This window comes from Melampsora larici-populina (genome assembly GCF_000204055.1).
Source record: "Melampsora larici-populina 98AG31 unplaced genomic scaffold MELLAscaffold_21, whole genome shotgun sequence".
NCBI lineage: Eukaryota > Fungi > Basidiomycota > Pucciniomycetes > Pucciniales > Melampsoraceae > Melampsora > Melampsora laricis-populina.
In genome coordinates, this window is record NW_006768785.1 from 694,230 (window position 1) to 720,039 (window position 25,810).

General features: G+C 42.8%; 1 protein-coding gene across 1 annotated transcript; it reads right to left on the bottom strand.

Annotated features, from left to right (window-relative positions):
- Window positions 1–13,079: 13,079 nt before the first annotated feature.
- On the bottom strand, window positions 13,080–14,795 carry MELLADRAFT_87499 (uncharacterized protein; the record flags this gene model as incomplete). Its single annotated transcript, XM_007410670.1, has 3 exons — window positions 13,080–13,475; window positions 13,543–14,377; window positions 14,500–14,795. 3 exons carry the CDS (start codon window positions 14,793–14,795, stop codon window positions 13,080–13,082), a joined length of 1,527 nt encoding a protein of 508 aa, XP_007410732.1.
- Between the last annotated feature and the right edge of the window lie 11,015 nt (window positions 14,796–25,810).

The window sequence follows — 25,810 nt, forward strand, 5'->3', positions numbered from 1 at the left end:
GACTAGTAGAAGTTGTCTAAGGACTGCTCTTCTAAAACAACACAATCAGAAAGAGCTCTGTTGTATTGAGTACTGATAAGGCACCAGAGAAATGTATCTTCACACGTATTTAAACTTCAAAAAGCACACTTTGTATTATTATCAACACTGCTATAGTGTTATTCCCAATTGATAACTAAAGAAAATAAGCAATATCTGATTGATATTATTCCCAATAAGTCTTTATGACTATGATACTAAAGTAAATTTCTCTTTATAGCTGTAATAAAGGGTGTATTTAAGTGACCAGGTACTATTAAAATAAGTTTATGATGATAAACAAAATAATAATGGCGTAAATGATAAAGAAAAAAGGGGAACAACAGTCACAAAACCCTCTCAAAGTATATATAACAATGTACTAGAACTTTTACAATGGTCAACAGCCTCAAAACCAATCAAATCCGCCCAAAATTCCCTAAAAACCCTATGATGACGCAATGTAATGATTTTGTTACTAATAAATGATGTAATTTTCACAGCTAAAAGTGATCAATGACGCAATAATATGATGTACAGCACTTCCTATGATGAATACAGGTGATTTTTTTCCTTGTAAACTAGCTGAAAACCAATTTTTGAGATTACGAATTTTTTTCAGATGTGCTCCAATTTTTGATTACTAAAGTGCATCTTATAGCCCACGTGCTACTGATAATTTCTGACACCTACATGACCTACTTCTGATGAGTGATGAGTAAGATATTGAGTTGTGAAGTTAAGGTTGTTGGTGTTACATGTGACTTGTGACTGTAAATTCGAGATTCACACCAATTCTTTATTTGCCTTATAACTTTTTACACACACCTCCGTTACTAATGATTTAAAGTTTGTACATTATGTAATCTATTCTTCTGCGTCGAATGAGCCATCTACCAACCTATTCTGACGTCATTTGACATATGTAATTAGCTAAAAACCTCCATTTGCCACGAATTTCACCCATTTTCTTCACTTTTCACAGCTACTACTCTCTTTTTCTTGCTCATGTAATATGACATCATCATCTATAGCCTTAAAAATCCCGGAAAATCCTCTTGGCAACCTTAAATTCCATCACTACCACTATTACACATCCAAACTACACGTGTACCTCTTGTTTACCAACTTCGAAAAAGTACCTTTTCCCTAATAACTTTTGTTTCTGCTTATCAACCTTGAAGATTAAACTTGTCATAGTATAATATAATGTTGTTCTTTCATATTCTAACCTCATAATACCCATAACTTTATTTTTACTAACCTAAAAAACCATTTTCCAACTTTTATACCTATAATTTCGAATTTTTCTCACGTTTTTTTTCTTTCTTTCTTTTTGTAATCTGTGTGTAAGTAAACTATAATGATCTTATGTATAATGTGAAATAAGAATGATGTAATGTTGACCTAATGACCAATACATAAGCCTACAAGAGCTTCAATTGATCAAAAGCCTCCATTTCAAATTTTCTTTCCTGCTGAATCCTGCTAATAAACTGGTAAACTGGTAATTGTGAATTTTTTAATTGATCCCATAAATTGATCACCACAACGCTTGACAATCTTGGTGCTTTTAGCCGAGTTACTCAATGGCTATTGTGACAAAAGCCTCATATTGTGCTTTTGAAAGCCTCTCCTCTACCAATACCTGACCCGCTCCGCTCGATGTTGTGGTGGCGTTGCGGTATCGTATCGACAGCACCGCCAGAGATACGGGTCAGATGGGCGAGCGGTCATTTCACAACACTATCACAATGGGACCCAGCGTCAAGCCATAGCGCCGCAGCGCAATCAAGTGGGATAGTGGTGCGATATCGACGTATAGTGGTATGTACAATATATATCGGTCTATTACATACAATATCTGATTTATGTAAATCAATTTGTATAGATTACATACAATTACATACAATATCTACATACAATTACATACAACCTTTGAAATTCGACTCTCTCCGGACATTCTATGTCCTTCCTGTCTTCTATTTCTTGGCATCATTGGTTCTCATCATCACAATTCACTATAGTATCAAGATTGTATCAAGATATCAACAATGAATCACCAACCTATTTGCTGCTCATATTTCCATAACTATCAAGAAATCAACAACCAAAATCAACAACCATTCAACAACCGATTCTCTGCTCATATTTCCGTGAACGGGCATGTCATATCTAACATCAACACCTCCAAATTTTAAAACAACCAACTCTGATCACTTGTTTCTCGATTACTTGATTTCTTTCTAGGTTTCAAACTTTAACCCAACTGACTCTGATGACTTGTTTCTATCTAACTTTCTTGGCACATTTCTAGGTTATTTGGTGCGTTTCTTATCTGGCATGTTTCTTCATTGTGTCAACCAGGTAGGGCAAGAAAAGTTTGATTCGCAATCAAAATGGGGACTATCATCGAGAGGGTTGAGAAGGTCAGCATCACTAATTAAATACCCTTGGATTCAGGTCAGCTTGTTCTCCTTTTTCTTCATCTGCTTTGATTTGTCATTGATGGTGTCTATCTGAAATTCTCATTATTTCCAACCTTTTGCTTTACATCGAATATCTTACCTTAAACCCTTTATTACCAATGGCTCATCTAACCCCCCTCAATTCTATTGAATCGAATAAATCACCTACAAGTCCCTCTACTCACAATCTTCGTCGGCGTGATACTTTAGCTTTACCATCCCCTGGTTTTGTTTTCCAATCCAATGATTCACGTCGTGCTTTAGTCCGACCTTCCAACGGCTCCGAGTCTTACTCTGCTTCCAACTCAGAAAGATCATTGGTCTTGACGTCTGAAGAGTTGGTATCCAACCAATCTGATCAATCAAATGAATCCGGTGGCGAGTCCGACACCTCAAACCCTCGTCAGGTCCGATCAAGCAAGGCCTCTACTTCCAAGAAGCGTCTTGTTGTGAAGAAAGGTCAATCGAGCTCTGGAAAACGTGGGAACAAGAGAGGCAACATTCCAGCCATGTTCAAAGTCAAACCGAAGATCCGACCGGTTGTACCTGCTAAGAAGCGCAAGCGTCTTACTATTGAGGTAGGTCTTTATCTTGTACTTTTATCTGTTTCTTCCTTTCAATCTCTAAGTGATTCTTGTGATTATTCTTAGGATGTCGATGTGCCAGACTGCATTGACTTGGTCCAAAGCTCAGATGTTGAGATTGTTGAGACTGGAGCGCGCCGAGCACAATGTACTCGAGTTGGAAAACTTTTTGAGTTTTATCACCCGCCAGTTCGTGTAAAAAAAGAAGTAAGTCGTGTTTTCTTTATCTTTATCTAATTAGTTTTAATTTTTCTTCCACTTCAGAGTGGGCCGGACCCTCGAGGATTCAATGTGCAGGTGGTGCAACATCATCTTTGTACGAGGTAAGAACAGCAACTATAATCTTTACGGCCATCGTGATGGCGCAAAGGATCGACCTGCTTGCCCCAAACGACACCTGGCTCTCGAGGCAGGGATGGTCTTGCCTCGTACCTGGAAGCAACAGCAAGCATCTCTAGCCCCTGTTGTAACGGGCCAACTAGGAACTCTGGACTCTTTCTTATCTCAGTCAACTTTCAGTCTCGATCTTCTTAACCATGTCATGGTCATATGGATACTGCGTTATGCTCTTGCATTTGCTCGATTCGAAGATCGAATACTTCGTGCCGCCTTCAAGCTTTCAAATCGACAGGCTTTATTGCGAACTCCGAAGTGGGCCGCCTCTATGTCTAAAGAACTATATGCTGGGCTTAGTTCTTCAGTCATCGATGAAATCAAGGTAGGTCTTTCTTCCATGTTTTAATCTTATATTTTTGGATATTGATTTATTCATATCCTTAATCTTTGATAATCAGGACAATGGTGCTCGATTTTGCTTACTCCACGATGTGTGGACCACGAAAGGCAGCAAGTATGGCTTTATTGGGGTCTCAGCTAATTATATCAATAAACAATGGACCTATTGAAACACTCATCTTACACTCAAACTGGTGACTTGGAACCATTATGGTGTCCTTCTTGCTCAGCCGGTTGCACACTTCCTTATCAAGCATGATCTTCATAAGAAGATAAGTTGTTTCTCTTTTATTTTCTTTTGGTTTTGTGTTATCAAAATATACTGACTTGACCTGGTGTCTACCTGGTATACTCTTACTTATTAGCTCAAACTACCGACTCGGGCTCCAACAACAACACGATGGCGTATGAACTTGAAGCTGTTTTAGCTAATGCAGAAGACCCAGTTGTGTGGGATTCCCATTTGAATCACGTACGTTGTTATGCTCACAAGCTAGGTCTTGTTGTGAAAGACGGACTCAAAACGCTTGGCATTAAGACTCCGAAATTCAAACCGTCAAACCCCAACAACTTGCCAATGCCAATTCCCATCATCCAAGTGGAAGGAGCTGAAGACCTTGATGATGATCATCAATCAAGTTCAGATGAAGATGACTACAATATTCCCCCTTATGAGCGCAAATGCTCCCCTGAAGATGATGACAATGTAGAATCAGATCACAATGTCGAAAATGTGATAACGTGCCCCGTGATTCTCGGCTATCAGAAGGTATTTGTTTCCTTCTGAATCTATCTTTTCTTTCTTTCGGTTTTTCTCCCATCATTCGAGTTCCTAACTGACAACGCATTGTATTTCATTTTAGGCTAAGAAGTTCAACAGTCTTTTATGTCGAAGTGGTGCACGTCGAGGGGAATTTAAGGGCAAGTCGTCCCAGCTTGGCTATCAGGGACCTCAGCCCATCCCGGGCTGGGGTTTGCGTTGGAACATCAACCTGGATGTGTCCATTCGGCTGTGCTTAGCCCGCGATGTGAGTATATTCCCTTCATAATATACTTGTATTCCAAAACTAACACTGATTCCCTTTTCCAGGTTGCCAATGCCATTATGACCTCTGATCGTAAGACACGATACTATCAGGGCCTTTCGATTTCTCCTGAAGAATGGGATGCACTCGAGGTGTTAAATCAGGTTTTGGAGGTAAGACATCCCAATTTTAAAATCTCATTTTAATTTTTAATCTGACATGTATTTTTGTAGATATTTCGTGTGTCAACCAAACGCATGGAAGGTGATTTTCCATCTGGTTGCATCTTACTCCCAGAGTACCATCGAATCATCAGTGGACTTGAGGCGCTCAAGACCTCGACCGAATTCGACTCCATTTCCAACATGATCAATAGCATGCTACCCAAACTCCGTCAATACCAACAGGAGGCAACACAGTGCGAGACAATCTTGGTGGCCACCATCCTCAATCCTCAACTATGTCTCAAGATTTTTGAACTTCATTACCCTGACGATCTTGAGGAAGCTAGATCCGCAGTCAAGAGACATTTTGAATCGGCTCTACTCCTCTGGCCATCAACCCCACCCTCTTCACCTTCTCCTAGTCCTTCTCAACCTACGGAGACACCTTCTTATGGGTACGACCTTTTTGTGGCTACTCAATCCTCTGCTGATGGTACCAAGGCACGCGAAGCTGAGTTACAAAGGTACTTGGATGGCCATGATGCAGTGGCATTGGGTCAAACTCCATTAAGTTGGTGGAAGGTAAAATTTTACTTCGTACTTTTCCCTGTGTCTCTTGTCTAGGGGATAATAATGACTAATGCATTTTTTTTTACTCAGGCCCATGCCTCTGAATACCCGGTACTTGCAAGCTTAGCTCAAGACTACCTTGCGATCTCTGCCACAACTTGTGCAGTGGAGAGAAAATTCTCCTCTGCAGCTGACATAGCAACACCAACACGAGGAGCCTTATCACCCTCTTCGATCACCAGACTTGTGGGACTTCGTGAATGGTTGAAAGCTGGACGATCAGACAACGGTAAATTCTCTGAAGCATTATCTTACGTTTACGCCTTTGGAAAGGAGTCGGTCAAGGGCAAGGCAAAGGCAATCTGATCCATCCTCCAATTATACTCATTTTCTTTCATTACACTCATTTGTTTCAACTTTTTTCTTCGTTTTTTTACTTCTTTTTCTTTTCTTGTTCAAGATTGTATTCTTTCTTTACACTCGTTTTTTACCGGTTTGGATTGTTTTTAACTGGTTTTTTACAGTTGTCTTTTTTTATCTAATCTCTTTTTTTTCTATACACTCATTTGTTGTGCCGCTTTAATTAACAATATTAGATTATATTTCAAAAAAAACTTGCTGTGCCCCGTGTTGAGACCACTCTGACCACTGCTACAATACCAACTCTTGAGCGAGTGTTGCGTTGCGTTGTGGTATCCCGCAACGCAAGGAATTTACCATAGCGGTAAATTGTAGATTGCGTAGCGATTGTGATTAGGCCATTGCGGTCAATCACAACGCTATGAAATTTAGTGGTTATATCGGTGCGTAGCGGAGCGGGTCAGGTGTTGCCTCTACCTATTGCGGCACCTTACTTGTTACTCATACTGATACTAGCCTGAACGTTGCAGTTCTTTACTTCTCCAAATCAATAGAAATCTTTGGGGAAAAGGTGATTGAGTACTGAAGCAAACCAAAAGCTGTACATGTTCAACACCGTCTCCAAAATGATCAAGAGCTTTCAGGTTGACCAACCCAAAAATTAGTATGTAGAGCGTTAAGTGAATATTTAGCAGTGTCTATTGAAGATCCTAATGAAACTAAGACAGATTGATTCAATTCAACTTTACTTTTAGAATTTACTGATAGTCTTGGAGAAAGTCCATATGCCAAAGTCAAGATTGATTGTGGGTTAGTGACGACGGAACTAGGAATTAACCTAGTCCATGTCACACCCTGGAAAGGCCCCCGCGTGACACTTAGAGTTCTTAGAGTCACGCGCTTGACCATTGAGGACTGATGACATCAGCGAGATGACAAACCAGTCTTGCCCTGGATAGAGACGCCCTGACTCGAGAGAGACATCCCAGAGAGAAATTCTTCTAGCCAGAATTCTCTCTGATCTTCCTTTCTCCTCATCTCTCTATCCCCTTCTCGTCATCTCACTCCTCTCGTGTCCATCGTCTAGTGTGACCTTTCTGCGGGTAAGGACTCGACGTTTTCGAACATCATGAGGTCGAGTAGAAGAAACAAGAATATGGCACCAGAATTCGAACCTGAACCTACTCCACCACCATCAGAAGAAGAGAGAAGTTTTGAGATTGAAACTGAAGAAGAAGAACGTATTAGAATAGATAGAGAAGACGCACTAGAAGAGATAAGAATTAATAGAGCAAATAAATCAGTCAACAAAGCTAATAAATCGAAGAACAAGGAGACTACTCAAAATTCAATAAATGACATCATCATTAATGAAGATCAATTGAGAAACGATGAAGACAATGAAGAATTAGTGTTTAGTGATGAAAATGAGAGCGGTTCCAATTCATCTATCGAAGAAGTGAAAGATCAAAAGCAAAGTGAGTAGAGTTGAATCAAGTTTCCTTTCAATACCACAGCTCTCCTGTCAAGAGGATGCGAGCTATGTTTCTATTGCTCTTCTTAAATAAGAATTTGAGCTTATCTTTATCCACTGCTCTTCAAATAAGAATTTGAGCTGCTCTTTATCCACTGCTCTTCTACATAAAGAATGAGAGCTTTGTTCTAATGAGAACGGTTCATTGTCCTCTGCTCCTCCACACATGGAATGAGAGCTTTTATTTGTTTCAAAAATGAATATATATATTTGTTCAAAAACGAATTACTTCTCACATCTGTGTAGAAAATCTATATCAATTGTTACGATTTTATCCTGATCCTTATCAAAGATTATGTTTCAGAACGTGACACTAATGAAATTCAAATTATAGGTATTTCAATTGAAATTGCGAAAATGGCTTTAGCAATGGGAAATACGAAAATTGTGGAACAATTTTTAAAATCATTAGGAGACAATACGAACAAGAAGATACCTTCACCCAATAACGTAGATTCGGTATACAACAATAGTGGAAAAGTTTCTACATCAGGTTTAAGAGGTTTTAGCAGATATTGGAATGAACATTTAACTAAATTGGATTTGAACTTCAAACTCACTATGTTCAACAACCGTTGGATAGAACTGGACCACATGGTTGAAGGTAGCAACACTTCGAAAAAGAAGGATAAGCCTACAGGATTGATACCGAAAAGTGAATGGTGGATGACGTATGCTGATTGGACTAGAGCAAAGACGTTAATGCTAAAATATTTACGTCAAACTTACTTTCATGTGAAATTTGCAAATGAGTAAGTTGGTCATCCCATTTAGACTTTGATATCAGAGAGATCTAATGAAACTCTCAAGTTTGGAAAAGCACTTTGATTACGTAGAAAGCTTGAGCTTAAGACACGGCTGGTTAACAGCCTTTCGATATGATATCTCAGTTCGAACGGATGTAATGTGCAATAGAGTCGACGGAGCACCTGGAGATCCTAAGATTCCAAGAGAAATCTTTTTAGAAGAAGCAAGAGCACGTACGGATTTGTTAAGAGACGGTAGAATAATCTTATTAGACAATCGTACATTAGTCTACTTTAATGTCTAATCGTGAACGGAAAATTGACACGAATTTTAACAGCTTATGCAAAGGGAAATGTTCAAGAGCGATTCAACCCCGTCACAGGTAGACAATACTCAGACGGTTTAAACCACGATTCAGTTGAAAGCGTGTTAGAAGATAACAAAAACACAAGAAATAACAATGCCTTTAACCAAAACATCAACAGCAACAACTATTTAATGCCATTGCAAAGAAACGATCAATTTAGGAGAAATGATGGGTTTCAAGTTAACAGAAGAAACAATAGGCGAAACATTAATAGAGAAAGATCTCCAACACCTTATCAAAGATTTGACAAACCTAAAGATAGATTTGTGCCTAATAATAATAAAGGTAAACAAGTAGATAGAACTCAGTTTTATAGAGATGAAGAACCAAGGCAATCTACTTCAAAAGAGAAACAAACATGAGCTATAAGTCAACTTGTGTCCCTGTTTATTACGTATGATTATTTGTATTGCGCTGTGTAACTCGAGATTTGTCTACTATATGTTATAGAATTAGTAAAGGAAACATTGTTGAAATGAATCATCCCACCTTTGTTGCAGTTCGATAGGGGATTTCACTTCGAAAACAATGTTGAAAAAGATAGGGACTTCACCAAGACCCCTTTGGCCAGCTGCCGTGAAGTGTAACATGAATATTCCAATATGGAAAGACCAATTGATTAAGTATAACTTGATAGAAAAATTCGGTTACTTATTGGAAGGTTTTGAAAAAGGTTTCCATCAAGGGATTCCAACACATCGAATTAAAGACTGGGATTTTTATTGCCCTCCAAATCACAACTCAGCTGCAAATGCAAGGAAGAAAATAGAAGATAGTATAGAAAAAGAGGTCAAAGCAGGTGTATGGACCATATACAAAAGAAGAAGTTGTTGAAAATTTAGGTTTCTTTAGAACGAATCCCCTAGGAGCAGTAGAGAACGCAGATGGCACGTTTCAACCAATTCACGACATGTCTTATCCAAAGTTCAATCCAGAAATCCCGTCTGTCAATTCATTTGTAAATAAAGAAGATTTCGAAACTACGTGGAATGACTTCAAGTTGGTAGCTATGTTTATTAGAAATTTAAAAGTAGAAATTCAAATGGGTATCTTTGACTGGGAAGGCACATATAGGCAAATCCCTACTCACCCTTCCCAATGGCCATATTTGGCGATAATGGACTTTAACAATAGAATATTTATAGACGTGATGATAGCCTTTGGAGGCGTGGCTGGTTGTGGTTTGTTTGGAGGACCAGCCGATGGTTGGAAAGAGTTGATGAAAGCGGCTTTCAGGTTATTAGAGGTTTTCCGCTGGGTAGATGACAACTTGATGATCAAGTTAAAGTCAGATACAACAACGATGGTTCAAATAGTACAGGCAAGCAAAGAACTTGGAGTAAAAACGAACGTCACAAAATACGCAGAGTTTGCTGATGAACAAAAGTTCATAGGGTGTATATGGAACTGTGTGTTGAAGACGGTGAGGTTAACGGACAAGAAATTATTGAAACAAAAATGTGATATCGACCAGTTCCTCGTTAAGACGACCATCACCAAGAAAGAAATGCAGAAATTCAACGGAAAACTAAGCCATCTTACCTTAATCCTGCCTCAACTCAAATGTTACCTAGTCGAGGGTTTCAGCTTTGTGGCATCTTGGAGATCGCCTGGGAGAAGAACTATCCCTGACTATGTAAGAGAAGACGTCCTCTTCTGGAAGTCCTATTTGGAAAACCTCAACCCAACCAAGCTAGTCCCAGATCACGTTATAAAAAATGTGGGCTGGGTCGGCGATGCGTCGACAGATTACGGTATAGGCATAATTATCGGCAAGTCCTGGTCGCAATTCAAATGGTTGCCTGGATGGGATGAACCTGCCGGAAGACCTAGGCGGACTATTGCCTGGGCGGAAACAGTCGCCGTAAGATTAGGTATTTTAATGCTGAGAGAGATGAACCTATCGACTGGCGTGGCAGGCTATCGTTTCTCCTGCCTGACCGACAACACAACAACGGAAGGCGCGGCGAGGAATAGGAAATCACGAGACTTCTGGGTGAACCAAGAATGGAGGATAGTTCAAGATTTGTTAATTGAATGTGATTGTGACATAAACCTAGTGAGAGTTACTTCAGCGGATAACGAGGCGGACAAACTGTCCAGAGGTCTGAAACCTTCAAAAGGTCTACACAATCTCGTGGTAGTGCCCATCCCAACTGATCTCACACCACTTTTATCACAGAACTTCACCTTTGAAAACATACCAAAATGACAACGTCTACTAACGATGACTTCAGCCAAATCAACGCTTCGGAAGACTGGCCCCTTAACTTCTCGCCCTCTAGACACAGCGAGCGAGGTAATGCTAAAACACGGCTGGGCCGGTTCAACTATCCGTCAATACGCGGCGGCAGTAAACAAACTCTTCTCCTTCATGGGAGAATCTCCATTTGCCTTCCCAATCACATCCGACGATGTATACGGTTTTGTCGTATGGTGTAATGATCAACAATCCAAAAATCCGGTACTAAGCGACACTACTAGGAGGTACCTCACAGGTCTACGTATGTGGCATTGCCTCCACAACGTACAGTTCCCTAAAATTGATCCAGACAGACTTTGGATTATACTCAAGGCCTCGAAGAAATGCCAAATAAACATCACGCGGAGTCATCGATCCGGCCTCACTCTAGCAGACCTCGATTACCTCATCAGGTGTTTACCCGGCCGCACGCTACCAAACATCACACTCAGAGCACTGATCCTAGTGGGCTTTTGGGGGTTAGCCCGGCTGGGTGAACTCACCAGGCACGACGACCACCCTGAGGTTTTCATTCAAAGGAAAGATGTCAAAATTTCAGCCGACAATTCAAGCGCTATCATTAGGTTGCGACTAGCAAAGACAGCTGCACCTGGCGAATTGCAGCTCCTGCGTCTCACACGGCAACCAAATCGACTTGACCCAATAGCTTCCTTGCAAGACCTGTTACGAAGTTCGGACGGTTCACCTCACGATCCGCTATTTCGCGGGACTCTGGCGAGTCAACCTATGAGAAGGAATACGGTCCTTGCTGTTTTAAAATTCCATCAGCCGGTAGGCTGCCATTGGTCGGGTCATAGTTTGCGGATTGGAGGCGCGTCATTAAGAGCTAATTTGGGTTGTTCTCTGTCATCCTTGAGACAGGTGGGGAGATGGAAATCATTGTCCTACAAGAGATACGTTAAAAAGTACTCCAAGACCTTGTTGCACGAAACAAAAATGTTGGCTAATGATTTACGCCTGTAATTATTGTTATACTGCCTGGAAAATCTAGTGTACCGCTACTCTTGCTCCCTTGTATGATTTGACAACGCACATTGCCTGCGTATTTTCGTCTCCTTAAGTACGGTCATAAGTCGCGTGTGGGAGTGTTCTCCATGGTGCTCGTCTCTACGAGGACGGGTTTCGAGTCCCTTCGCAGGGACTTGGCTCTCCGAGCCTTTGCTCCCTGTGAGCGGGTTCGAAAGGACCCTTACCCGTCCCGTAGTGACTGTTCTCAACAGAGATCATGACAGACGTCCGTTCATGACTAAGTTCAAGGCTGCCACAGATACGGTACTGGTATCATACCGGCGATACTAGTACCGTATCTGTGATCAGGATACCTATAAACTCAGTATCCGATATCGTACCTGGCCCACAGTACGGTACTAAGTACCGTACCGTAGGTCACGATACTGTTTTCACCCAGAGTGGATGCCGTATCTTCCCAAGCAGAGAAGATACGGTACTATACCGTATTGTGAGACACCAGAACGGTACGGTACGATAACGTATCTTGCACCGACGTTACTGTACCGTACCGTGCTTTGGCAGAAATTCCGTCTTTTTTTGTTTTTTTGCAACCATATGACATGTATTTCAAGAAAATAAAGAGAAACAAATGAAAAAAGAAAAAAGAAAGCCACTATAACGCTTCATTTCCTCCTCTCTCGCGCAGCCTGGTCTTTTGCAATACAATCCACCATCATAGGACCCCGGTATGCCCCTGTGAAGGGTAGTCACACAGAAAAGTTCATTTTGAGCGCTCGCGTGGCCCCGTCTCTGCAAAATTCTTAAGTCAAATTCCTATTGTAACCCATAGCTTAAGGGTCCTCCCTCGGAAAGATTTTAAAGTACTTTTGTACAATCACTCCAAAGGATTTCTCGACTCTCAACAAACAAAGTGATCACCTTGTGCGTATAGCTCTGGACTCCGATTCATCCGATCTCGTTCGCATGAAAATCAAATCGGAATGAAGACTTCAACAGTGTCTCTTTGACCAGTTTATGCTTTGTGTATCTTGCGGTTCTTTTCTTCTCTTGGTTTGTTCGTTTTGTCGATTGTTTTCTTACTGAATTTGTAGGACTTTTTGGAAGTCATATCTTTCCTGTTCTTTGTTCAAATGTAATCACAATTCAAGTCGATAATGAAATCATAAGAGTAATCAAAAAGTGTCGTAAGAGTGATTGTTTTCTTAACCGAAATACATGCTTTTAAGGTAGGAAGCATATAAAAATGTAACATATTGTTATCTAATGTACAGATCACAAGGAATTTCCTGCAGCTTTCTTCGCTCGTTTCTGATACAACTTTTTAGGTTTTTTGGGCAGGAAGAGACTCTGCCACGCAGAACAAGTCGATATAAAGTTAACAAGAACATTGGGGACTTGATAGAGACCAGGTTCGATGTAGATAAAATCTGAGTCATCACCTTTTGGACTGTAGAGGTAGACAATGAACTTTGCAGCCAGATGACTGAAAGTCCATTCATTTGGTAAGTCTGGCTGATGAGCAGCGTGAATTGTTGTTTGACCAGGGCTATATCGGTAAATCTCCAATGAGACGTAGGAGAGCTTGGTGCGCGATGAAGACTCAGGAACCCAGGCGTGCTTGCCTGAGTGATGTTCGAAGATGGCAAGAACACGACCTAGATAGAAGTACTACACATGTCAAAACTGGTGTCAATTAGTGGGAAACAGGTTATGAGAGTTGAATGTAGACGCTCACGCCTTGCTTAATCACTACAACCCATTTGTTGTTTGTGATTGGTGTTTCGGCTGTGATCGCACCGGCTCCAAGCTGTTGATCTTGCGGTTCTACCTCGATTTGGCCTAGTCCCTCTACACATTCAAATTGTGTGTCGAGATCGTCTACGTTTACTACAGTGTCTAAGTTGGTAGGCTTGCGTTTGCCGAGAGTTTTCCAGCGGTGTTGACGGGCTTCACTGTATTCTGGATTGTCCTCTGATCGCCAGTAAAATGAAACTGCTTTGCTATATTGGCTTGGTGAAAGTAACTGATGGCCGGTGTCTGGGTCGTATTGAGGATCAGGCAAATCTTTTGATACAACACGTGGTCGCTCTGGCCCGTGGTGATTTTCAACTTGACTGTCATGAGCGTGTCTTTCAGATGCCATGTGAGTTGTATCCAAATCTCCTTCCGGTGTCACCAAAGGTTTGAAGAAACTTGAACAGTTCGAATTCGGATCTTGTAGCTGATTGGGATCCGCCTGTTCAGTAAGAATATTGATAGGTGCTTCGAGTACTAGATCTTCCAGTTGTTCTGTTAGCTGAGACATCACCACATCAGCTTCCTGATGTTTGCTCGTCAGTCTGGCAGCAGTTTCCAATGCCTGCTCAGCACTCATTTTTGATGGGTCGAAAGGATAGTCCAATTTCGAGCGCTTGTGTATTGACACAGAAGCATCTTCATGTTCTCCAAGGGCCTGTTCGGACACAGATTCTTGGAGTGGCTGAGACAAACCATTGCCAATTCCAGCAAAAGTCGCTAGTGCTTGGGCTGAAGCTTCTGTGATTTTGAGCAGGTCACGAATTTCATTGTCACTTGGGTAACAAGTGAGGATGTAAGTATGATTGTGTCTGTTGTCATGTGAGAAATCGTGCTTGTAACCTATGCAATCCATGATTAGCTTCCTAGTAAAATACGTGAGGATACAAAAACAAACTTGCCTGCATGTAAATTCTCACTATTAGGTATTGAGATGTGTCCGCTCATGACACTCTTGATAACAGAAAATATCTTTGGCATCATCTGCCTTGCGTCCAATATGGTGAAAGTAGGTGAAATCACCCGCATCCATCCAAAAATGTGCTCGCAGCATTCAGTTCCATGCTTCCAGGGCATCAGTGGATGAGTTGGGTACCGGTCGCGATGGGAAATGATAAGTCCTAAAAGACTCTCTCCAAGTTTTTCAAAGATGCGAATGCTTTGGTGTGAGATGCAGTTCGAAGATAAATTCATCAAGTTTCCAGGTTCCTTCTGACGTCGAAGTAGATAAGCCTTCCACTTGCGGACAAAGAAAACTGCTGTGTAGCTCGAGATAATTCTTGCTGAATGTGGCATACTTTGATTTAACCACGAATCCACAAGTTCACCAAAGATGTAAAGATATAATACAAGACCAATGCAATCTGGTTCCATACAAGCAGCCTTGAAGGTACTCTTGCTGAAGGTTCGGTAAGCACGTCCATCGTCTTGTTTGTGGGTGTTCAGGATATCCTTGTAGCCCAGTGGTGACTCATTAGTTTGAAGTAAGATACGTAGCTGGTCAAGGTTGACATTGAACCTTCCAAAAGCTAATAAACGAGCTCCAGAAAGCAGCTGATTTGAAGCTGTCTTCCGAGCATGCTTTGGATCTTGGACTGCCACAACCGGTCGTTTTGAATGCCCTAGAAGTGGAACATGTATGCTGACTGCGAGTTCAGGAGCTGAGAACTGTAGATATTCATCTGCACATTTGACAAGTTGCTCTTGTGCAAGCACTTCTGATGCAGCACCATCAGACCCCAAGGAAAGCAGCGGGATTCCAGCTTTTTCAAGTAAATCAAGGAATTCGAGATGTTGAGCCATGATATCCTCAGCGGACTCGTCCTCGTGACTAGCAATCAAAGCCACTACAAAAGTGGGAACATTTGGAAGTGGTACCTGTAATGTATATGCTCGGATCTGAGGAACTAGGAGTCAGTTTTGTTCATTTGTGATTGAGAAGATAATCCCATAGAATAATATAGACTGATCCTTGAACACAGACCTTTTTGCACAGACGATCTCCCTCAACTACATCCGTCACTACAGTTTTTAAGTGATTGAGATCAATGATCTTGATATCACCACCTTCCAGACCAACTAAGCACCCCTCATTGTAACGAAGTGCCTTAACACACACGGTTTGGTCAGTCCCAGCTGAGATAGGACCATCGTATCCAATACGCTTTAACCAAGAAACAACTGGAAGGATGTTATTAATGTGGAATCCGTCAATCATCCGAGCCCTGATCCTCTGGCGTACTGCGCGAAACCTACGAGATGAGCGACCACAGAGGTTCGCACGGAAGAGCTCAAGAGCTCCTTTAGAGTATGCTCCAGCAGTGGTGAGCATATTGTCGAGGTACTCGTTAAATGGCATTCCTCGAGTGCTTCGACCATTAGATTCACGTTCGGCCCGAATGCCAACACCCTCTGCCACACCTCGAAACACAGGTAAATCCTTGAAAAGTCCAGCCCGGGCATGTACAGCAAACATAGTCCAGAATTCCAGGTCTCCAGCTCGTGTTGACCGTTCGAGTGACTGGTATAACATCCTTAATTCATTATACCGTGTAAGCAAGTCAAAAAATGACCCTCCATTCATGAAGTTCTTTGCGATGAATCTCAGACTATCATCGGTTGCATAGCCTCGATTGATAGCTTTTCTCAAAGATGAAAGTTTCTTGAGCTCCAAGCAAGGCTCACAGACCTCAACAGCATCAGGATCTAGAGTCGGAACCCTTTGAGTACACTTAGTCGAATGGATCGAGGCCTGGCTCCCGTCTCGTTTGATGATCCATGTCGATAAAGATGAAAGCTCTTCATGTAACTTCTGTTTCTGACTATCTGAAAGCGAGCTCTCTACAGAGGTATTGAATAGTTTCATACATATAGTGAACCTAGGCGGATAACCGTGATATGGAGTACAAGAGTGCTGAATGCATCTTGATATAGGATGTTGTTCGGATTCAGGACGCTCCCAGGTCTCGTTGGTCAGGCCAGCTCAGCGAACCTCAAGTGCTTGTGGCTGAATGTTTGGACCATTCAAATTTGTTGGCCGATCCACAGCTCTTCGAAGCCTTGCTGTTGCCTCCTTACAAGTCTCTACATTTGAGAAATCATTGGAGGTTCAGTACCTGGCAAATCCCGAGTCTCACAAGCTCACTAGCCACACTTACTCGTATCCCAGTGAGCTTTGGCAGCCATGATCCTGCCTCCTGACATCTTAACTGAATTTCCACAGTGACATCGTAGAATTTGATTGGCACCATCTTTTGTGAAGACACATTTCGGGCAACTCCGGCCATCGTCCGTTTTCAAAGGGCATCCCGCACGCCGTTTTGTGTCTTTGTTGGCAGCTCGCTCAGCAGATAATCTAGCTTTGGCAGTGCAAAAGAGTGGTGACCTCGAGGTAAGGGATCCTTCATTAGATGTTGTTGACATGGATGAATAAGGTTGGATAAGTTGAACGATAACAGAGTACACCACAAGCTTTGCAAGAATCCTCTCCAATTCATATGTAGACAAGCGTCTGGGATGGCAAAAACTAGCAATAACCAGTGGCAGAAACATGTGGTGTATGTACAACAAAATCTAAACCCATCATGTAAAATACCCGAAGGAGCTCAAAATGAACTTTTATGTGTGACTACCCTTCACAGGGGCATACCGGGGTCCTACCATCATCTCTTGTGCAGTTTCAAACTTGCCTTTCATCTGAACACCTTGTACTGACCACAAAAGTCCCCCAACCGTGCGCTCTATTGTTCATGGCTTGAGTGCCATCCTATCCTGTGAGCACACATCAGCTGACGCAGAGAATCCTCTCTCAACTGGACATGCGGTGGCACTGATAGCCAGGAAGTCGCGTGCAAGTGAGCTTAAGACTGGGTATTTGCCCTTGTTTAACTGCAAATACATTGAATGTGTATTAGATGAATCGATTCTATTGTGACAAGTCAATATTAGAGGAATGAACTGACCCTCCACCATTCCAAAGCCAAATGAGGGTTCTCGGCCACCTCAGGTGCAGGATCCTCAGCCATCTCTAAGTAGGATCGCAGTTCGTTGGCAGTGTTTCGGCGGTTACGCTCCTTGTGTTTGCGGAACTCTTCATCCTCTACGTTCAGCTTCTTATGTTCAACAGGATTAGCTGAGGCTGAATCAACTCTATCATTCTCAATTGTAGCCTTCCTTTTGCCATACTCTGATTCGATAAGTAGCTTCGCCAGAGTGAACTCTTGGGAACCGGTCCCAAAAGCAAAGTCGAAGTAATCCAATTGCAAGCATGGATGCAATACAGTCGCAAGGATGAGGATATTCAATGCCAGATCTTCCTTGAGGTACGACTTGACTCGCACCAGCATGGTGTGGTGCATGGGGAACAAGGGATCTGCTCGCGATCTGGTGGCGTCAATCTTCTTCTGAAGTGTCTTCTGGAGCTTGACATATTCACGTATCGCTAGGGAGGCAGTTGGTCCGCCTTGCTCAAAAAATTTGGTTAAGTTTTCAAACTCCTACAAAAATCAGGTTGATGTTAGTATTGGATGAGAAACTGAATGGATTACAGGAAAGAGATGGAACAGGATGACTCACCTGCAGAAGTTCCATGATATCTCTTACTTGTCTCCATTCGTCAGGTGAGATCATGACCTTGTTGAAAATCCCTTGGGGGCAATTGACATCTGGAGGTCACACAGTCTCACCAGCTCGACTGGTTTGACCTCGGCGAGGTTGTTCCATCTGGTCTTCTTTCAGAATTTGATTGATCACCTATATAAATGATAGATGGGCAGTGGTTGGAGATTAGTTTTTGAGGCAAAGTGATAGAAATAAGATATGTGGTAATGGACTTACTTCGCGGGCGTTGTATAGCCAATTCCAACACTGAAGTTTGATATTCCATCGAATACCATAACCAGGGATTGGCCTTGGCAGCTTCTGTTTCAAAAGAGCCATGCTGACGGCGTCAAACAGCATACACATAACGGCTGAACCACCGATTTTACGCCCTACGACGTCAAGCTATGGGAGCAGAGGATTTTTTGTTAGTCTTTCATGGAAGTGAAGTTGATATTGAACTGAGTAAGTTAAGTAAGTTTACTTACTTTGGTTGTGAGTAAGTGGACAGCATTCGCTGCGGTCCTGTCCGTAGCAGAGAGATCTTCGATCTCATGTGGTCCATCTATCACCTCATACCACTTAGGAGGCTCTTCAAGGACACCCATATCACCATCGTCCACTTCATCGTCGGAATCAGATTCAGCATCGGAAAGTCGGTCGCCTTCACCACTCTCGTCTTCTTCAATAACAGTCTGTAGTGTGTTGGTCGGGACTGGGAAATCGCCCAGCATAGTTGATTTGACCAGAGGTGGGGGAGGCGCCTGGATTCCAAGTGCTTGGAGACCAGCGTTGACAATAAGAGAGAGTTTGTGACATACGCACCGGACTCTGTCGGTCTGAGCACTCCAGTCAAAGTCTTGATTGTGATCCTGACAGTATTTGGTCAATCTGACTTCCATTGCCTCCGCCAGCGTATTGTTATTACTGCCGGAGTCGTGGGTCTGGGCTAGCATGTGGATATAAAACATAAAAATTAATGAAATGCAAAACAGAAAAAAAATCGAATCAAATGTTAAGAAGAGAAAAGGCTTATCTTAGTATGCAAGCCGTGTTTTGTCAAAAGGTTGATTAAAGGTTCAGCCAGCCATTCACCTTTGTGGTGCCAGGCTATGAGTTTGAGGGCAAAGTGTTGTGTCACAAATTTCCAGTCGGCGGTGATGTATGTGACACAGGCGCCGATAAAACCATACCGGTTGCCTTTGGTTGTCCAGGCATTGTGGATGAGACCAAAAGAGCTATTGAGGTCCTGACAGTGAAAGAGAACAATCAGTGTCAATGAAGAGTGATTAAAGATTGTTCAGGGGAAAGAAATGAGACTGAGCTTACCTGTAAATCGCCAATTACTACAGCTCGTAATTCAAGGTAAGCCTCATGAGCAAACCTTGCAACCCATGTCCTTCCAAACAATTGAGCATTCGGATTGCAATAACGGAAACAAGCCCTTAAATAACAATCCTGCACACGAGCCCAAGGTTGGGCTGTTCTAAGTACCCACATTCCAATCATTTGATTCAAAGTTCGGTTGTCGAACTTGGGAACTTTCTGAGCGTAGGTTAAGATTGAAGTTTGTCCTTTTCTTGATTCAGCTTCTGCTCGTTGTTCACGGATGGTGAGGGGTAGATTACACCCTTGTTTGATGGCGAGGTGTCTCTCCTGACAGCCAGGCTTTCCAGATTTGCCGTCCTGTTTTGACCCGTCTCGATGAGTCCACATGTTGGACGTAGAGCCTGCAACGGATCAAACTAGAGTTCCACAGAAGAGGCAGGCATAGTATGTATGCTGGCCTGGCGCCTGTGATTGCAGCAAATATTGAATGGTGTCAGTTAGATATAAAGATAATATTGTATATCGAGAACAAGACTTACATCCTTGGGACCTTCTTCAGCCTCGGAGTTGTAGTATTGCTTCACAGGGTCATAAATCGGCTGTGGTTTCTTGACTTCGTTTTTTTGGACTTTGTTGTTCTCCTCATCTGAGTCTTGAATAAGATTAAATTTGAGTCGTAATTGACTGGTTGGAGGAGGATCATTTGACTGGTTTGTTTTTGCTACTCGAGTCTTGGGTTTAGAAGGTTGTGAGGGTCGCTTTGCTGGAGCTTTTCCTTTGGTAGAACTGGAACTTGAAGTTGCTTGGCGGATTTTCTTGAGTGGTGGTGGCAGAGAGAAAGATTGGTCGGTCTGGGAATCGGGTTCAGGTTGAGGTTCATAGTCTGACTCTGGATTGTCGTCCATCTGCTTGCGCTTTGATGAACCTGAAGCGGCTGGAGTTGATTGGACATTGTTGGTGACACGACGCATGGCACGGCGAGAATTGGACGGAGAGGATAGCATAGAAGACGCTGTTCTTGAAGGTGAAGGACGAGTACTGCGACGTTGAGAGGGGTAGTCAGCTAACAAAGATGATGACATATTTAAAAGGCTGGATGTATGGCAAATGAGACAATATCAATGATGATGTTTATTAAAAGCAAATGTAAAATTTGTAAAAGAGATATAAAAGAGATAGAAAGAGATATAAAAGAGATAAAAGAGCAAGGATAGAGTAAATTGAAGAATGGCGACAAACCTTGATGGGTAGGTACATAGGCCGCTCATATAGCGTCTGGCCACGCTTGCACAGGCGTGAATTGTCTGCCATAGTTGTTGCATGTCGATTGGAACTAATGTCGAAGAATGGACGAGTTGGGTGTCTTTAGCCCAATGCAGGCATATCGAGGGGGAAGGCGAGCGAATGAAGTGACAAATGCGTCCTGATATGAAGACGTGGGCCAGAGGGCTACCACGTCTGTACTGTACTCTGAAAATCAGGTACGGTACTGGTACCGTACCCAATTTTCAGATACTTCAAAACCTGGTATCTGGTATTGTACCAGAAACCAATTACGGTACGCGATACCGTACCGGGGCCTCCGGTACCGCTCGAAAGGGGGGCGTGGTGTCGTACCCCTCATCCGGTTACGATAACCACAAATCCATTTCAGTTGAGTGTGTGAGACTCCGCACTTTTGGACTCATGTTTGTACATGTTGATTTAAACTTAACTCACATGTAGAACCTTCTCTTAGTACTAATGCGTTATGCAGCACAAAGATAAGAAGTGACAAAATCTCTTTCGAGACTGGTCTACCACAGTAGACATTTACTCTAACTTATATTTGAGTTTATATATACTATGCGTGGTGTGGGGGTGGCCTCTGAGGAAATTAAGGGTTTTAGTCGTAAGACTTCAACCATTCTTGCCTCAGGGGCGAGACCAGAACTCTAGGAGACTTGGGCTTCTCAGCTCCCAAAACTCATGTTGAATAGAGACCTCTGGAGACGTGAGCTCCGAGAAGCCCTTGACTCTGAATACATGAGTTTCTGTCTCTACAATCCGTACCCTCTCACCAAACCTTGACCAGTTTTGAAACCTGGTTGAATTTACACTTCCTCTAAAACTTATTACGAGGGTGAGTCATGGAAGACCACCGAAGATTGTGTAAATCTTCTTGTGTGCGATCTGACTCATGCAGTGCCTGCATATCTATTTGAATTCTTTGTATTAGAAATTTGAATTAAACTTTAATTACGAACTGAGAGGTTGTAAACTTAGATTTTGATTCCTTTCCAGGTCCTCCAGTAATTTTACCGTTCTCATTAATTCTTTTGACGAAAACTTTCTAAGGTATATTTTGTAAGCCTCAGACTTCCATCTTCCCTGAGCTTTCAGTTCCTCTCTACTCGTACCTAGGTTCCATCTCAGGGAGGCTCCCCCTATTCTAAATGAATGACCAAACAGCAACTGACTCTTTTGTGGCCTATGTTTATTCCAGATGTTCCTCAGGTACGATATAGTTTCACTCTTTTTCATTTTTATCAACGATCCTACAGGCGAATGTACTGTGAAAATCTCTTCTGACGGCTTTCTCTCTCTGAAATGAAACCAGTTTGCCAACACTTGCACCGGGTCTAATCGATGTCTTTGTCGATGTAAATGAATATGTTGGAGTTCCCCCGGTCCTGCGGTTTTTGCATCTAAGATGGTTATCCGTGCATATGAACCGTTTGGGCCCCACTCTACGTCTTCCCACGTAGGTAGTCTCTTGTTTCGGTCATCTGAGATTAATTCACCCAGCCTAGCTGTTCCCCAGAAAGCGACCAGCGCTAGAGCTAACGTCGCTACTCCCCGTTCATTGTCTTTCTTGATCTCGTCGGACAGGATTACTAAGTCAAATATTAATACAGGTGGTCTCTTCTTATCCTTTTCTTGGAATTCAGCCTCTATCTTTCTTGAAGCCTTCAACAACCCCGCAACTGCTGTCTCTACTTCCTCCGGGTATTTCTCGTCATGGAACAAATGCCAAGCCTTGATTCCGGCTATGTACGCTTTCACCGTTGACGAACTAACTGACTCGTCATCCTTAGCTCTTTCTTCCTGTTTCTTTGATGTCCAGACGATGAACCTTTTTAGGTTGGTTGAGGAGATGGGTAGAAGATCCTGCTTATCTAAACCTTTCACTTCCGAGAATCTCATGAGTTTGACAATAGCTGAATTGTAATGCTTTAACGTTCCGTTTGCCCAGGTACCTCGAAGATAGTGTTGTTGCACCTCGTCTGTACTGGATTTATCCTCTCCTCGAGTGTTTTGTCTAAACGTCTTGAACTGGTGTGTCAATCTCATCAGTTCCGCCTTCAAAGGGTTTCTTCCTGAAGAACGACTTTCTTTCTTGCTTCTCTCCTGCTGGAGGGTGTCCATCTTTTGGTGTCGATTGGGAAAGTAATCGTTGTAGGTCGAGAGGTATTGGTATTAACACTTCATTACACCAAATCAGATCTCCTCTATAACCTCTCGAGAGGCCATCGGCTTTATTATTTTTAGATGTTACACGTCTCTCCTTGGTGTTACAGCCTAGGACGGTTAGTACTCTTTGAATACGTTTCCATTCTTCGTTTGTTTGAACGTCTTTTGATTTTCTCTTTTTGATTGTAGATTGTGTTGTTGTGTTATCAGTATCTACCCAGAAGGCTTTACCTCGCACGTTTTGTACTTTGCTTAGCACGAGCAATCCCAACCTTATCGCCACAGTTTCCGCCCAAGCTATCGTTCTCTTGCTCTCTTCCAGGTCCAATTGTTGCCACCCAGACACGAATTTAAAGCAAGCCCAGTGGGCGCCTACCAGTACCCCAATCCTGTTAACCAAACCGGGATTTAGAAAATGAGAGAGGTCCTAACAATCATTGTTAAATCAAGGATGACGACTTACCCATAGGACGAGGAGGCATCTCCCACCCAATCCACCTCCAGCGGTTTAGGGTTTGGTATTATCGTAAGTGCTTCAAAATTTGTCAAGCATATTTTCCATTCTAGGAGGTCCGTCCTGACGTCCATTGGGGTCTTCCTAAGGGCTCTTTTCTCTCTCCAACCCTTCATCCATCTATAAAATGACCTTAGATAAGCCGCCATATGTGGTACTATGTGCACCGTATGTACCAGCTTTCCCACTAAGCTCTTGATTGTATCAAAGCTCCATTGTTCATCCACCACCAGTAAGTCGTTCACTATTTGTAATCGTTCTTTCAGCTTCTCTGGAGGGAGTCTGACCGTGTGGTTCTTCCCGTTCCATATGAATCCAGTGTACTTTTGCTCTTCCGCAAAATCAAAATTCTTCTCGGCCTTAGTTCTTACTCCTAGCTCTGCACTAAGATTTGTGATATCCAACAAGGTAACGTTATCTCCCGGTCTCCTGAAGATGAGATTATCATCCACCCATCTTAAGATTGCTCTCAGTGCTAACAAGACTCTTATGACAACCTTCCACACCTCCGCAGGTCCACCGAAAACGCCACAACTGGCTACGCCTCCGAAACCGACTGCCAGGTCTACCCAGACTCTGTCGTAGAAGTCTAGGATGCACAAGAAGCGTCTCTGGCAAGGGTGAACAGGCAGTTGCCTGTACGCCTTTGCCCAGTCAAATATCGCCAATTCCCACTCTCCGGGATTGTTGCGGAAGAATCTCGCCACCGTATCAAAACCGTCCCAGTGAGTTTCGTAGTTTTTCTTGTTTACGCAAGAGTTAACTGAGGGGATGATTTTGTTGTGTTTTGGGTGGGACAGGTCATTTATCAGCCTGATGGATCCATCCCCGTTTACCGCGCTTCCCATCGGATTTGATCGGAAGAAACCGAACTGTTCAAAAACTTGCTCTCTGGTGAAAGGACCCGCCAATCTACCTTCCAATGCCTCCTTCGACATGGTTGCCTCGATCTCCCTTCTTGCTTTGACCGCCGACGCATGGTTTGGAGGTGTGTACCACCTCTCCCCCTCGATCTCGTGTTGTGGTATACCTAGGCAGAAGCCTTGCCTGAAACCATTCGTAATGTACGGGATTTCTTCCTGGAGTCCTACTGCTTCCATGAGGCTTATCCACATGGGTACATTCATATGCGATTTAACCTCCGACGGCCATACTGACCTTACCGGCACAATGAAGCATTTTCTCTGGTTCAGGGGGAGTGGAGTCTTTTTATCCTCTTGTGACTCCTCTGACGATTCAGAGCTCGAGGGCGTCGAGTCATCCTCAGATGGACCGTCTCCGTCATGGTCATCAGCTATTAGATCTCTTAAATTTTCTCTTTCCAGGCTAATTGTTCTAACAGGGTCAAAACTTCAAACGACTTCAGAATCTGTTCATTCATTTCTTTACAAAATTTATTATTTCCTAAAACGCGTACCGATTACAAATCAACAAGGAGGTTTTAACAGTGACAAGACCACGTTACGATGAACAAAGTAGAATCAGTAGGAAGGAGATTTTACAACGTTTCCAATCATTCCATAAGGAGAAAAGAAGAGGTGGTGTTAATTTTAACGAGTAACCATGAAACGTCAGTGTCCATTTTGTTCTTTTGCTTCTGAAGCAGGTCTGTCCAGCTTACTTTGTGTTCTGGTAACCTCCTCTGTTTGCAGGCCCATACGACTTCGTGCCCTCTCCATTAGAAGTGCTTGCACTTTGGGGTTGCACTTCCTTCGGGAGACTTGTACTCGTTCCCGCGGCTGTCGGCGCATGTTCCACATACGTGTTCCTCGGTGGAAAATACTAGAAACCGTCTCAGACCCATGTCAGTGTTTTGTATTTATCCTCTTCTTAATGAAGCACGCCAAGTCACTCACAGTCACGTTATTGTGATGGCCTGTCCTTTGCGGTCTACCCCTACTCCTCTTTTTCCCATTGAAGTTCCTATTGGGTTGGGGTTTTTGAAAAGTCACCCTCTTCGAGGCATGTGCGACTCTGTCTTCTTCTTGGGACTGTTCCGACTCCTCCTCGTTGCGACCCGTGAAGAAATCGACTCCGTGTTTGGCCTGTCCAGGCGCGTACGGGTTCATTTCATAGAACTTGAGTTCCCCCGCTGCCTCCGTATCCCACCTGGCTTCATGCTCAACTCGCTTCTCTCTACCTCTCGGGAAGGACTTCTTTTTCCCCCTCTTTTTCTTCTTCCCTTTCCGGATCGAGTTATCCCGGAAGATTTCTAGGCGTATTGCCAGGTGGTATCGGAGAGCTACCAACCAACACTTGTTGCGCTCTTTGATCTTCTCAACTATCTTCATATGTTTCGAGATGTACGAGGCAT